The 14550-nt window shown below is 39.5% G+C and overlaps 1 protein-coding gene across 1 annotated transcript in view; it reads left to right on the top strand.

The window, feature by feature from the left end:
- Positions 1-10257, top strand: part of LOC127378817 (glypican-1) — a 63853-nt gene extending 53596 nt beyond the window's left edge. Inside the window, exons 6-11 of the mRNA XM_051428115.1 lie at positions 1878-2043; positions 2208-2338; positions 4334-4462; positions 4804-4937; positions 6103-6278; positions 6755-10257. Coding sequence (XP_051284075.1) covers positions 1878-2043; positions 2208-2338; positions 4334-4462; positions 4804-4937; positions 6103-6278; positions 6755-6960 — 942 coding nt within the window. The 3' untranslated portion in view covers positions 6961-10257. The remainder of the gene's footprint in view (positions 1-1877; positions 2044-2207; positions 2339-4333; positions 4463-4803; positions 4938-6102; positions 6279-6754) is intronic.
- Positions 10258-14550: the final 4293 nt, after the last annotated feature.

Below are 14550 nucleotides of genomic sequence, written 5' to 3'. Positions count from 1 at the left end.
TTGACAGCCCCTCTTTCACAGTGCCTGGTGCACCACAGCTCCAAGGTTAAAGACGAAGTTGTCAACATTAACCTCCAATTAGCACCACGGAGGAGTTACACACCATTTCATGTCTGTTGTGCCTGGCCTGGGATTCCCAGCATTAATACTGTATGGATGATGCAACTGAAAACTAGATTAATGGCTGTCTGTCCTTAATAAGTATTTCATTAACGTCACCCTGGGTTTTTTAGTCCCCTGGCAACGCCCCTTGGTGAATCTCGTAGCTTTTTTAACACTCCCCCTATCTCTCTCATCTTCAGTCTTTTTCTCCACTCATCCCTGCATACTCCCTTCCCTCACTCTTGTCTCTCACCAAAAAAGCATTCGTCTGACTCATCCCTGGCTAATGAGTGGTAGGGTAAGGATGGGAGGAGGGAAGAAAAGGAGGGCAGGAGTGAGGATCTGACTCATGTCTCATATGACTTGAGATTAAGCCTGGGAATGTGGTTATTGCTTTTCTGTGTAACTTATTTCACAATGTACTGTCCTCCTTGTGCAACTGGCAATAATTACCAAATTCTATTGGTCTCTTTCATACATTAGAGCTGCATTTACTCATTTAGGCTTATTATGTAGTTTTTGTTTTAATGTAGTTTAAAATGTAATTTATAATTGAAACAGTGTCAAAATAAATGTGGATCAAATATGATTAGATTAAATTGAGTGTTTCTTGTTGGGAAATTGTGTTGATACATCCACAAATAGTCCTACAATACTGCCAAGAAAAAATAAATAAAAACAGAACACAATGAAGGTTGTTTGAAACTTGACAACCAATATTTTCCACACTGGAACTGATGAAAGAACGTATTTGAGGTGTGGGTCACCAAAGAAAATCAAAAAGCGCTATAAACTGCATACAATACTATGATGCACACAGTAAGTACACCATGAAGGACAAGCGCTACAAAGAAGCTGCTGATTATTATCAGGGGGCAAGCCTACTGTCCACGGTCTGAAAAACTATAATTTGTATGTTCAATTATGCTGAGGAAACTTGAGTTTTTGATAAACTACTGACAGGTCTGTAGAGTATTCAAAGTGTCGATGATTGGTTTTCCCACCTGATATTGTTGTCCTATTTCCACTGTATATTTGTTAAAAGCTGGTTTTAACTGTGACTTTGCTGTTGGAAGAACAGTTTCCAGGAAAAGCATCAGGCTGGCCCAGATGTCAGCTTAGAGGAGCTTTGTATGCGTAGCTGGGCTCGTTCCACCTCTCTCTCTCTCTCTCTCTCTCTCTTGCTCTGTCTCTCTCCCTCTCTCTCACTCACACACACTTCCTGAGGTTTTGTATGCATAGCTGTACTCTCTTGTGAACAGAGCTTACTGGTATTAACCCAGTTTCACTTTTCACGCACCAAGGCCCTTTCCTGGGGGAACAGCCTTGTGGGATAGAGAGAGAAATGGAAGAGGCAGGAAGGATGGAGTGAGGGACTGAGAATACTTGTATGAATGTCAGGGCCTTTTCATCACATGTGAAACAAAAAGCCAATTCTCCCAAAGTGGTTTCCAAGGAAACTGTGCTGAATGAAAGTCTGGTACAAACTAAAAAAAGGTCACCATGGGAGGTGACCTCCCACGGTTCTGTGACTGTCATTGTCTGGCCAAAGAAATTTCCATCTTCACATATTATTAAAACTGAAAACTTTTGTTTAATTCTCCTGTACAGTTGCAGCAGATTTGAACAGTTCGAGTGGTCAAATACAGTTTGATCAACTTCTGCTATCATTTGTATCTTTTAGACTATTAGATCATATATGCTTGGGTAAACACACTTTGGGTAATTTTTCATCCAGGTGGTGTGTGTTTATTTTTGACTGTGCCCTACCCCAGGTGCCGCAGAGCCAGGAGTGCACGCGCGCAATGATGAGGATGACTTACTGTCCCCACTGCCGTGGCATGGCCTCGGCCAGACCTTGTGCCAACTACTGCAGCAACGTCATGAAGGGCTGTCTGGCCAACCAGGCTGACCTCAACACAGAGTGGAGGCATCTGGCAGGTGGGGAGCGCACACACATTCACACGTGCATTCCAATTCAGCCATATGTTTCCTTAAAGTTTCATTTGACACATGATGTTACTTTGTGCCTGGTGTTTACCAATGTACTACATATGAAACATTTCACGCATTCTTCACGCTAACTGTACCTCCTGTCTTCGTAGAAACACTGATACAGGTGGCTGATCGCTTTGATGGCCCATCTGGTGTGGATAGCGTGGTCCTCTCAATCCCATATCGCATATCAGAAGCCATGTTTACCATGATGGAGAATTTAGTGACCATCAACACCAAGGTCAGAGCACAAATTGGTGCACATGCATCCAGTTGTATACAGCTGACTGAACCATGCAAAATGTTTTTACATGAAGGAAAAAGACTACAAATGAACAGGCATCTCACTTCACTCGTTAGACTTGAATATATGTAGATCCTCTTGTCAAGGTGGTCCTGCATAAACAAAGTTTGTTAACAGTTTTATTTTTTTCACAAAAGAGGTTTCTGTGTTTTTGTTTTTCTTGTAGTAGTCTCAGTGGTTTTAAGTGGGTAAAGTATAGTTGGGAAAAAATGTGATGTCATGCACTTCATTACACCAATCAAAGATTAAGCAATGCTGGAGTCGAAATGAGACTGTGGGATTGTTTGCAACCATCAGTCAAATCTGTTCAAAGCACACCTGCACAGTCCCAATGAAGCAGATTAACTCATTAGCTTTTTTTAGTCATGAATATGTAATGTACAGAGAAATACTGAGGAAAAGCTAGTTTTCAGGGGCTTTAAAATACTCATATCACCTGATAAAGCAGTAAAAAGAGTAGTAAGGAAATACAAATAATTTACTGTCTGAGGAAATACCACTGTGCAAACTAATACACAAACCTTGGACCCATGAGTTCATTCCTTTCTCACTATGCTACCTTATTTCCTCTTCACTCATTTGTTTGTACAATCAACACCTATCTTACATTAATGCTGTTGCAATGCTCAGCGTACCTGATTTAAAATAAAAGGATGTGAGTCATGACAGAGCCTGCAGGCCAAGCATTTACTTAACTGTTTAATGGTGTTTGAGCAACAGTTTTATATGATCCTTAAATGGCACTTACACCAATGGAAACCTGACTGAGTTCTTTGGTGAAGGTGGGAAACAGTGTAGATGGTGAGAGGAAAGACAAAGCTTCCTCTGTGCTGGTTTTGCTGTTAAAGAGCCTGGCTGGCTTGAGGTGAACCATAGCCTGGCAGACTGCCTCTGACCTGGTTCAGTATGGTAATCACACACAGCTTCAGCCTCTGATCTTCATCTCAAGGGAAAAGAGTTGTGTTGATCCCATAGAAGTCAATTTGTGACTATGGTCTTAATATTATGGTAGACACAGTGTAGGACAGATTATCTACTATTTACATAATCTGTTGACATCAAAAGCCATATGTTGTGCTATGTACTTTTCCCACTAGGAACAGATAAAAGTGATTGCCGTATGCATGAGTAAATGAGCTGGAGGGATCTGGCACTACTTGGACAACAGAGTAAACTCCATGTTTTTTGTGTTTATTATTCAATCAGCTGTGAACCATACAACAGTTATACTGACAGACACGGCTGAAAGCTTAAGACAGGATTATTTTATAGTTATGTGTGAAGGTTCAAAGGCTTGAGGCTGCTCTAAGCAGGCCAGATTGGATGACAGATTGACTGCAGTCTTACTGTATTCCCTGGGCTCCATTTATAAATTGTAAGCCCCGTAGGGACAAGTCATACTTTCTGAGCTGCGAATCATTCTGCTGGAGCAATGCTGTGATTGACTCTTGGGGTCATGCAAATAATAAGTACAACTTGTCACTTTGTTGTTCAAAGATAGAGATTTTGTGTTCTAATATGCTCAGTGGTTCTTTGTGTACTCATAGACAGGTTGGTCCAACAAAATGCAACATGTTTTGCTGATGCAGTATGAGTATGGATTTATAGGATTCTATTCAGAGAGCTAGTTCCAGTGTTAGATTTCAGTCTTGTTAACACTAACGCCAATAAAGATCATGATATATGAGCTACACATTGTAGGAAAATGTATAGAGCTGATGTCTGAAGCCTTAGTTACCAGATGTGGATGGATATTAATTTGATGATAAAGCATTTAAATCTGTTTTGGGCTTTGCAGTGTTTGGAAAGCAACATTTATACCTCTGTCAGAGTCAATTTCCTAATTTCACCCTTTTGCTAATTTCCCCCCCTCCCATGTATCCTCTCTCTACATTTTCTCTCTTGTCTATTCTTCACTTTTTCCTTCCCCAGTTGTTCCAGTCATGTGGCAACCTCAGAGAGGGAGGAACCAGCAGCACAGGAGTTGACGACATCATGAAGAGAGGGAAGGTTACAGTGGAGGACAATCTGGTATCCAGTTCTAACAAAATGGGCAAACTGGTTAGTATTTACCCCGATTGAATCAGTGTCCTTGTTATTGCTCTCTGAAGGCCTAATCTGTCCCTTTTTTACAATTGATGGTTTATGATGCAGGTGCCATTATTCATGATGGGCCATTAAACCCCTTTTGCTGTGCATTTTACCTTTACACAGACGACTATGGGGTGATTAGATGGGAATGAATGCTTGGATGCTTGACTGAGTCAGATCACTGAGCGCTGCAGTTAGTTATTGAAGAAGCAGGAGTCTTTCTTACTCTCTTATTTCCTGTCCACCATCATGCAGTAATTTTGGACAAAGTATAAAAGCTCATGAATCTGCTCTTGTCAACTCTGCCCTAGGTGTCTGATGTAACCATGAGACTGAGGGACATGCAGCCGTACTGGGTTTCTCTCCCAGGTATTCTCTGCAGTGACAGAGTAGCCACTGGAACGGGGGCCGAGGATAAGTGCTGGAACGGCATGAACCGTGCCAGGTAGGACATATAAACCTATAAAGAAAGGTATTTCATGGTAAGATATGAAAGTACAAAAATGACATGATATCTTACAAATAATGACGTTTAATGCACAGTATAACTGGAATTGTGAGTCATTACTGAGGTGACCAGACATGGTCGAGACCACACTTTACTTACCTTTTTTCTTTTTGGCATACTGTTACGGACTAGGTCTAGGAGAAAGTGCAGTTTATTTGGCTAGTCCTGACCTGGAGTATGTAGAGGAGAAAGAAACAGAGGTAACTCTCTCTGAACTGTTTGTCAAGATTCGGCAGACAGCTGGGAGATGGCTTAGCTTACTGAGTCAGCAGGTTAGCAGGTGTTGGGTCCCTCATCAGTGCTAGCTCTATCCTAATACTTCAGTTCAGTTTTTTCTTTTTTTGATTGTTGGTTGATAGACCCATGGAAAATTAAACTAGGGTTGGTTTTCCACAAAAAGAGTTCATGAGCTGGAAAAGGGTGAGAAGCTGTAGTGTCTGTGGAGTACCACTTCCAAAGCGACTGACGTTGTTGGCTGGCTCGTCTAGCAGTCCCATTCAACTGTTGTGCTCTTGTTCACCTGAACTTGAATCATGTCCTAATACCATCAGTGGATGCGTGTACACCTCAGTGACGTAGTTTCGTCACCACAAAGCTTAACCACACCTCATCTCCCAATGAAAACCAGTCCACAAAGAATAGGGAAAGGAACAAAAACCATACGCACCACCATTAACAATATTGCACCTGTCCAAGCAAACTGTGTGTGACATGAAGTCCCAGCCATCAAATATCCTTTCCATAATGGAATCATGGTACTGTAATAAATCTGCATATTAAAGCTACACTGAGTATGTTTTGAAAAAAAGAGATTTTACGATATTCCACTAGTGAACTTCAATTAATGGGTAATAACACATACATGCTCACTTCTATATACTTTATACTTTATTCTGCTATTTCAGCCTTATTGGGTCTGGTATTTTAAATCTCTTGAAACAGATGTACGCCACGGTCTTATTTATTCCCCAAGTTTGTTTGTACTATGCTGCATTTTTTTATCCAACTTTTCTGTTCTTCTGTCTTTAAAGAAACTAAATCATGCGAAATGAAAGGAATTTCAGACTATATCACATGTTAAACAACTGTGCGTGTGTGGTAGGTACCTTCCAGAGGTGATGGGTGATGGCCTAGCCAGTCAGATCAACAACCCTGAAGTGGAAATTGACATCACTAAGCCAGACATGACAATACGCCAACAGATAATGCAGCTGAAGATCATGACGCACCGCCTGAAGAATGCTCTCAACGGCCAGGATGTGGACTTTCAGGACAGCAGTGAGTACTTTTATCATCACAGCTCCAAAAGTTTCTGAAGAGCATTTGCAAGAAATGTCCTCACAGATGACTCACTGATGGATTACAGTTTACAGTTCTAGATTAAAGCAAATAAACAACTCTGTTTTATTCATTTGATAAGGCAGCACACTTGCACATTAGTATGTACAAAATAGCAAAATCAGTATGTTTGGAATTAGGATGAAAGTATAAAATGCTCGGCCTAAATCAAAGTGCCTTTTTAAATAATTGAGGTCATATTTTGTAGCACATAATGTATGTAACGCAGAGTGATGCTGGCGATAAAATACCCATCCTTTTTCTGGGGCCTGCCCCTGTACAGTCAGCCTAATCTTTCTTACTGGTAGTTAAGCAAATACTGTATGTGCAAAGTATGTTTAATATGTATGACTACGTGACAGCAAATGTTATGTATGTGGTACCATTAAGCTCATGTTCTGACCCTCTGTCCATAGGTGATGATGTCAGCGGTTCAGGAAGCGGCATGTGCGCTGATGATATGTGTTCCCGGGGTCCACGCCTCCTTGTCCCGGTCACTACCCGACCCATACGCTACCCGTACCTTCCAGAAAACAGGGAGTCAAAATCCTCAGCCAACCACAACCTCCCCTGCATCACCATTTACCTGCTTTCACTGCTCATTTTGCTGCACCGGCGATAATTGACAGTGTAATCTACCAACTGGGACTGAGTTTGGGACTTAAGGGTTGGGGAGAGTCTGAAAGGGGAGGAAGGAGAGGCTTGGGCTTAGTTACTTTGCCAAAACTAAATAAGTATACAACAACAACAAAAAAAAAATCACTTGGATGGACTTCCTTTTGGTTTTGGATTAGAACAAAATGGAATTCATAAATGTTTTGGTTCCGCTCTTTTATTTCTTGCTATATTATGACACCATTAGAGCTGGTCTTTTCGCATCTTCTAATGTTTCATTTCTGGTATTTGGGTTCTCTGAGATTATATCTGTACCTAAGACATGTGTAAGACTATATTGTTAACAGTATGTTGGTGTTGACACCACGGCGAGAGGGAGAATGGGGCTTTGCGGTAGCAGTCAGATACGTATATTTGATATTCCACTCCTTTAAAACAGCACTTGTATTCAGTAGAATTATTTATTTATTAATAACTCAAACAAAAGACCCCAAAGTGGTTTAATCACTTTACTTTATTTATAGAAATAGTACACAAACCACAGACTTAAATGAAATAAAATATTGATGACTTTTAAAGGAGGATAATCTGGACAGCACGGCCCACCAGGCCTCTTAATGCATTAAGCCTCACAATATCATTACACACAGCAAGGATGAGAGCTCTCCATGTCAGCACTTTTTGCCATTTCATCATGTAAGCTGTAATAATAACCGTGATCACATTCACACTGACATGATTGTCTAATGTGGGAGTAACGTGACCCATCCACCACTCCATCCATCCACTCATCCCTACATTCCTCCCGCCCCTCCCCCCTGCTGAGGCAGATCTCCCTCTCTCTGCAGACCTGGCTGGCTGTGTAGGATCAATTCGAGAGTCTGGTGTAAGCAAAACACATGCTGGGCCAGGCCAGGTCTCAGATGACAGCAGCTTCCCACTATAGAGCACTGTATGTGGAGCAGGGGTATTGGTTTAAGATGGCCCTCAGAGCAAAGGATTGACAGTTCATGATTTTGGAAACGTGTAGCAGAACAGAAATGTACACAGAGGCTGAAACATTGCTGCCATGTAGCGCTTTTTTTCAGTATTCTTTTTATGTGCACAGCTAAGCAAACATATAATATGAATCATTTTGCGTGCTCCCTGCAAAGGCCCAGTGCTCCTGTGATTAGCATCATAATTGCAGCTAGCAATGTCATACGTTTTTTTCTGTTTGCAGCAATTATCCATATCACAGTAAAAGCCACACAATGCTCTTTGAATTGTACTATTTCTAATGTAGACACAACAGTGTACATATTTTTGATTGCTTCTTTGTTGTTTAAAAAAAAAAAAATAGGCAATTAGGTATCAAAATTTTTTAACGGCCAGATCATTGTATGCTATAACTCTTATTTCATTCATCATCTGTCACAGTGTATCCATATCTGCCTTTCATTTTACTGCAACTTTTCTATATCAGTGCCTCTTTCTTCCCACCCCCTTCTCCCTCTACCCTTCTCCCTGCTCATCAATTATAATGACCTTTAAAGCGTTCCTCATGCTTCTACATGATGGCAAGGCAATATGACAATGACACAGTGCTTCATTATGTGTCAACCTTACTGGGAATGTTGTGGGAACACAGTGTAGGGCTTTTTTTTCCAATGAGAACCTTGCTGGGGGAGGAAACACATAACAGATTTTAATTCAAAGAAATGTCAAAAGCTCTCGTTTAAGAACGCTGTGTGCAGGATGATGGGACAATGCTTGCATGGGTATATGTGTATGTGTGTGAATGTGTGTACTTGTCTTTGATTGATAGAGCAAATGAGGGACGGACGATAGAGCCTTTATAAATCACAGAAATGAAATGTATTGAAATGTACTGGAATAACATTGTGTGACAGAGTGCTATTCAACTGACGGCAGTTTAATATTGATATAGCTCATTTTTCAAAAACAGAAGGTCCAACCTACAACAGTAATAACTCCCAATATGTATTGACGGTGTCTTTGCTTTCCAGCATTGTATACGACAGAGAAGTTTTATGTGGAGGACAGAAATGGACAGTCGCACACTGGGACAATCCACTATAACTCATTTTATGACAGTTGATAAAACTGCAGATCCAATTAAGTAGTTGGGGACTCTGTCAAAGTTGTGAGAAGCACATCTGTTCGACTCTCAAAATGGGTGAAGTTGTTGTCATTTGTGCTACCTGACAAGTTATTTTGATGGTATTTTCTTTTTTTTTTAGACATTCTTTATCAATGAATGCTAGGCTTGCTGCGCGTATGTGTGTTTGTGTGTGTATGCCTGTGTGCTGTCTTTCTGTTAGTCCCTGGTTAAGAAATCTGCCTGTGACTGCTTTGACACTTTGTTTAGTGTTGGGGTCAATGTTGAGATTTAAAGAGAAAGATTGATTTCAGATGTTCCATTGGGGAAAGGAAAAAAACAACATTTTGAACCAAGAACAATTAAAGAGCACCACATGGGTCTTCTTTTTGTGGCCCTCTGGAAATATCTTAATATGAATGTGAAAGTACACATTAAGCCCCTCTAAAGAATGAAAAATGACTCCAACTGTGATGGTGACATTCCAATTCAAAGACGACTTGTAACTCACAACTTCAGTTTCAATGACTGCCTCACAATGTCATCAGCTGAAATTTGCACAAGCCCGCCCCCTCCCCCTCTCCTCCTTCACCTTTTGATCTCATTAATTTGTTGCTCAAAGTCCCCCTCCCTTTTATAAAACCTGCACTTTTATGAGGCCAATAAATGGCATTGTCTGCACAAAGACATCACAAGATGGTCGATCAATATGCGAGTCAACACCTTCCAGAAACGACTATTGATTGGGGATGTGTGTATGCAGATAGATATGGCCCAGCAAGACGTCTCCTGTTCAACTATGGTGAAACAGTGTAAACACAAAGCCCCTGTGTGTGAAAAGAGGCAGGAGGAAGGGTTGTCCACAGTGCTGATATCAAATCAGTCTCTGCGCCTCAATCCTGCCCTCATCCATCAGGTGGTAAAAATACAAAGCTGATTATCCCACCATTTAAAGACAGCTTTACTCTACACTAAGTTGAATATGAGAGGAATTTCTTAAAGGTGCCAATTTATGAGGAAAAAGAGTACTTTTAATTTTTTCTTGTTTTTATTTACTTTGGTTTTGTTGTTATCAGAAATCTATGGAGAGTTTGTGCTTACGGTGAAGATAAATGCCAGAAAGAGGTTAAAAAATAAAAATGTCTCATTTGCTGTTGTACCTGAAATCTTGTGTCAATTATATACATTGTAAGATTTTCAACATACCTGTGTCCTGTGTCTTTAATGGTGGCTGTGTCTACGTTTGTGTGTCCAGCGAGAATGAAAGAAAATTATGCACCATGCAGATCCATTGTATCCAGGCTTCTCAGGAAAAGGAAGTGCTGTTCTTCTTCAAATTCTCCATCTGCCCAAGTTGTTTCCCAGAGCGCACCGGGGCACACTGCCACCTAAAAAGGGCCAACTCGCTCCAGTGATGATGTCAGAGGTGACAGCTGCTGTCTGGTGTTGCCACACAGCAAAAAACTGCCACATGTTCAGAGCACACTAAGTGCTTTGTCTTGTTCTGTGTGTAGACAATGTAATGATCGTCCCCCTCAGGATGGTTTTAACAAGGTGTACCATGATCCTATGGGACGCTGAGACGCCACGCTTCACATAAAAAGTTATTATACAAAGTTCTTCAAATATGTGAATAGAAGCTAAGGACTTTGTGGTTCTGCTGCAGAGCTGCAATGTATGTCACAAGGTTACAAATTATAGGAGTGAAACATACCAGGAGAAAAAGCAACATGCAGTCGGGTCAGGGCAGCAATATCTAACCAAGATTATGAATATTAAAATATGTCACGATCAATCTTAAGTGCCACCATGTCTATTATTTAATTTCACTATACTTATAAGCCATCTTTCTGCAGTCCTCTTCCTTCAGTATCTGCTTCACACACATAAGGGCAGACACACTCACATTCTCAGCTATTGATTGTGTCTGAAGCTTTTCACCTTCTCTCTCACTCACAGCACAATTGCACAAGTTATTCTCAGCCTTTTGGCTTCCAGCTTGCCCTTTGGTTCGCAGCAGTTTTATGAGCGACTGCTTCGCAACCTTAGATGGTCTCTGTATTGGAAATATCAGCTCAAGAGGGCAAAACACTTGTCAGTAAAATCCCCTCAGCTCAGTACACCATGAACTGCCATTACCTGGCTCAAAGATTTCTTACAGTAACATGCTACTGCAGGATTGTGCACTTAATATCTTAGGAAACCCATTAAATGTCTATAAAATATTATCTAAAAATGGAATCAATATGAGAGAAATAATGTACAACATATCATTTTGAATATATTTACATTTCAGTATCACAGAAACTTATTGGGTAGCTAAAAATCTATTCTCTCTATTCTCTTCTCAGCAGCAGGTGCCATTGTAAACTCACCAAATCTTTAAATTTTTGTTTGATCAAAATAAACATTGTATTTGGGGTAGTTATCCTATTGTCTTAGCTGCTTTATCCCATCTATTTGAGTTTGGATTACACAAAAAAATCCATGCAGGTTTTCACATCAAAATGCCAAAAATTCAAACAGACAGATCCCTTGTAATTTTTAACATCAGTGTCAAGTCTAAAGGTTCATCCAAAACTTCAGAGGCCATCTGTTCTCCATCAAATCTCCATACATGGCTGCAAATGCATGCTGTGCTCCTTTGCCTTTTGGCTTATTAGACATATTCTTTCACCTTTTTCTCTGTTTGATCTGCTTTGTAATTGAGCTAAAGCCTCCCACTCTTTCTCTGTGTCTCTTTCACTCTCTCTTTAGTATCGAGCTGTCTGGGTTGTTATATAATTTTACATCAGTTCTTATATATGAGATCAAGCGCTTCACATCATTGCCTCTGAATATGAGATGGGTCAAACTGCAATAAAGCTCACACAGATACAGTTCTACCTTAGGCTTGTGCAGTACAAATGCACATACTGCCACCCAGTGGTGAAAGGCTTTCATTACATTTTAAAGGGAAAATGACGTCACTCAAAATGAAAGTAGGGATTAGAGCCATGGCTTCTTTATGACATGAGATAGAAATTATGATTACAAGGACAAACCTGATTAGACGAAAACTACTTTAAAGGCATGAATGACAACCTCTGTGCTTTCTGACAAATTTGGCACCATAACCCAACAGATACAATTAACAGTTAATGAATGGCAGCCTCATTTATTGAATCTAGGGTATGTAACTCACGTTCTTGGGGATAAGTGTCTGACACAGCATGGAAGCAGCAGCCTTGTTGGAAATGATCGACCTCTCTCTGAGTCAGAGGAGGGACACAGTTTTTACTTACAACTCAGGTTCCTAAAAATGTATCTACAACCCCTGTAAGGCTATGACAGAGCAGTAATGATTAAGTATGCAGTATGTTGTACTTATTTGTTCAGTTTGTTGTAAAGTATAAACAGTGTTAGAACGTTTACTCCAAAATTGTACACATTTGAGGTAGGCCTAATTTCTCAATCTCATGCCATTTTATACTTTTACTCCACTACAGTTCATAGATATAATCATTATAAATTATTATTATATATAGTTTGAGGTTTGGACTATTGGTCAGACAAAACAATCCCTGGGAAGGTGGCAATGAGAGCTTGTGATGAATGTATCACTATTTGTTACATTGTTACAAACCAACCAATCACTCAACCACTCAATCAATAATGAAAACAATCATTAGTTGCAGTTATTTTCAAAATTGTTAAAATTGCCTCTAGCTCAACTACTACAACAGTAAAATCCTGGTTTTACATTACTTCATGAATACATGTATAACAGACACGTGGGTCATTTTTCTGCATTGAATACTTTACTTTTAATACCTGAATTTCTTTCTGAATTTCCTTATACACTTTGACTTAAGTAATGCAGAATTTTTACTTATGACAATAAGATAAGTAAAGAATATGAATACTACTGCATACTACCACTGAGAATAACTAATGCCAGCTAAATCTCTTGTGTCTGTCGACCTCTAGTGGTTGAAGTTCCCACCTACTGAAATGTAGAAGTGTCGGGTCTGGTAACAGAACTGATGCAAGTAAAGATGGTAATTGTCTGTTTTGTTTGCTGCTTTTCTATTATGATTGTGCTGGACTATCAGTCTCAACAAGGTGTGTTCAATTCCTTTTTATCATTGCATTTATACATTTATACACTAGACTTTAAAACTGTGAAATCTCATTTACCTCACAAATCCTGATAAATTCTAATTCATTGTAATCACTGACTTCCATGCCCTCCACATGTTTGCTAGGATAGGACCCAGGCTGATCCTGAAATAAATAGTGGACTATTCAGACATTCAAAGGATATGTTCTGGGCACCAGAACATCTGTACCATAGAGTCAGTGCATGTTAAAAAGTGGGTAACTATAGGGGACTATAGTCATGGAGGCTGAATACATTATGCTGGAATCCTGAAAGTGGTTGGACCAAATGAGACTGCAGGAAGAAGGAAATTATTAATAAAGTGCTAGGCTAGCAAAATCCTATAAGAGATAGAAAGAGAAAGTGAAATACACTGTATACTGTACATATATACAGTTTAAATTCTGTTTTTTTTTTTGAGGGACCGAGGGCAGCATCTGACCTCTCTGACTGATTTGCACCCACACTGTTTCTTAAGGCAAGACACGACAGGCAAAAACATTGTTTCATCACGTACTGGTCAATTTCGATATTTTGGGCTATTTGCTTACATAACATATCTTCTTTCTAAAAATTATTTTTTCTCATTCTCTGCGCCAGAAATATCCACTTCACTAGCACTCACATATACCAAACTATCCAGTTTTATATTCTGAAGGTCTTCACAGAAGGGGTTTGTTTATATATCACTCATGGACTGGTTCATATGACATATTTATCCTAAAAACATGGGGGAAATTGATTTTTGTTATGAATGTTGGCAGTTTTTTCTGATTTATGGAATGATGAAAAGAGATATCCCGCCTTCCTTTTGTAAAATCCTTTGACTTTTCAAAATGAAACAAGAAATTTAAACTTGGCTTCATCCAGTGTTTACATATTTGATTAGATAAGGTATAATTTGCATATGTAAACACACAATTTCAAAAGCTTGCAATCTAAAAGTTATTGAAAGTATATTGAAGTAATCAGCTGGGGAAGTTTTAATGGAGATATGCATTAGTTCATTTATGTACCCTTTATATTATCCATTAATTTATGTAATTTTTGGATGGTTGACTCTTCACACAAGATGCTGCTTTTCATAATTGCATAACTGTAGAAGATAAATAGTGAGTCAAAGGTAAAAGCTAATTCAACAATTTTCACAGTTTTAGGATTTCTTGGCTCTATAAAACACTGGGTTTTCAGCTTTTAAAACACATAATATAAAATACATAATCACACACACACTCACACACACACACAAGTAACAACAGCAATTCTAAAATCTGACAATGGGAAGTCTCGAGTATCGAGTGCAGATACAAAATCATTAACTTTTCTGAAAATGATCTGTCCCTCAAGCTTCAAAG

Source organism: Dicentrarchus labrax, unplaced genomic scaffold, assembly GCF_905237075.1.
Source record: "Dicentrarchus labrax unplaced genomic scaffold, dlabrax2021, whole genome shotgun sequence".
NCBI classification, from domain to species: Eukaryota; Metazoa; Chordata; class Actinopteri; family Moronidae; genus Dicentrarchus; species Dicentrarchus labrax.
This window is presented reverse-complemented; position numbering and strand designations above follow the sequence as displayed.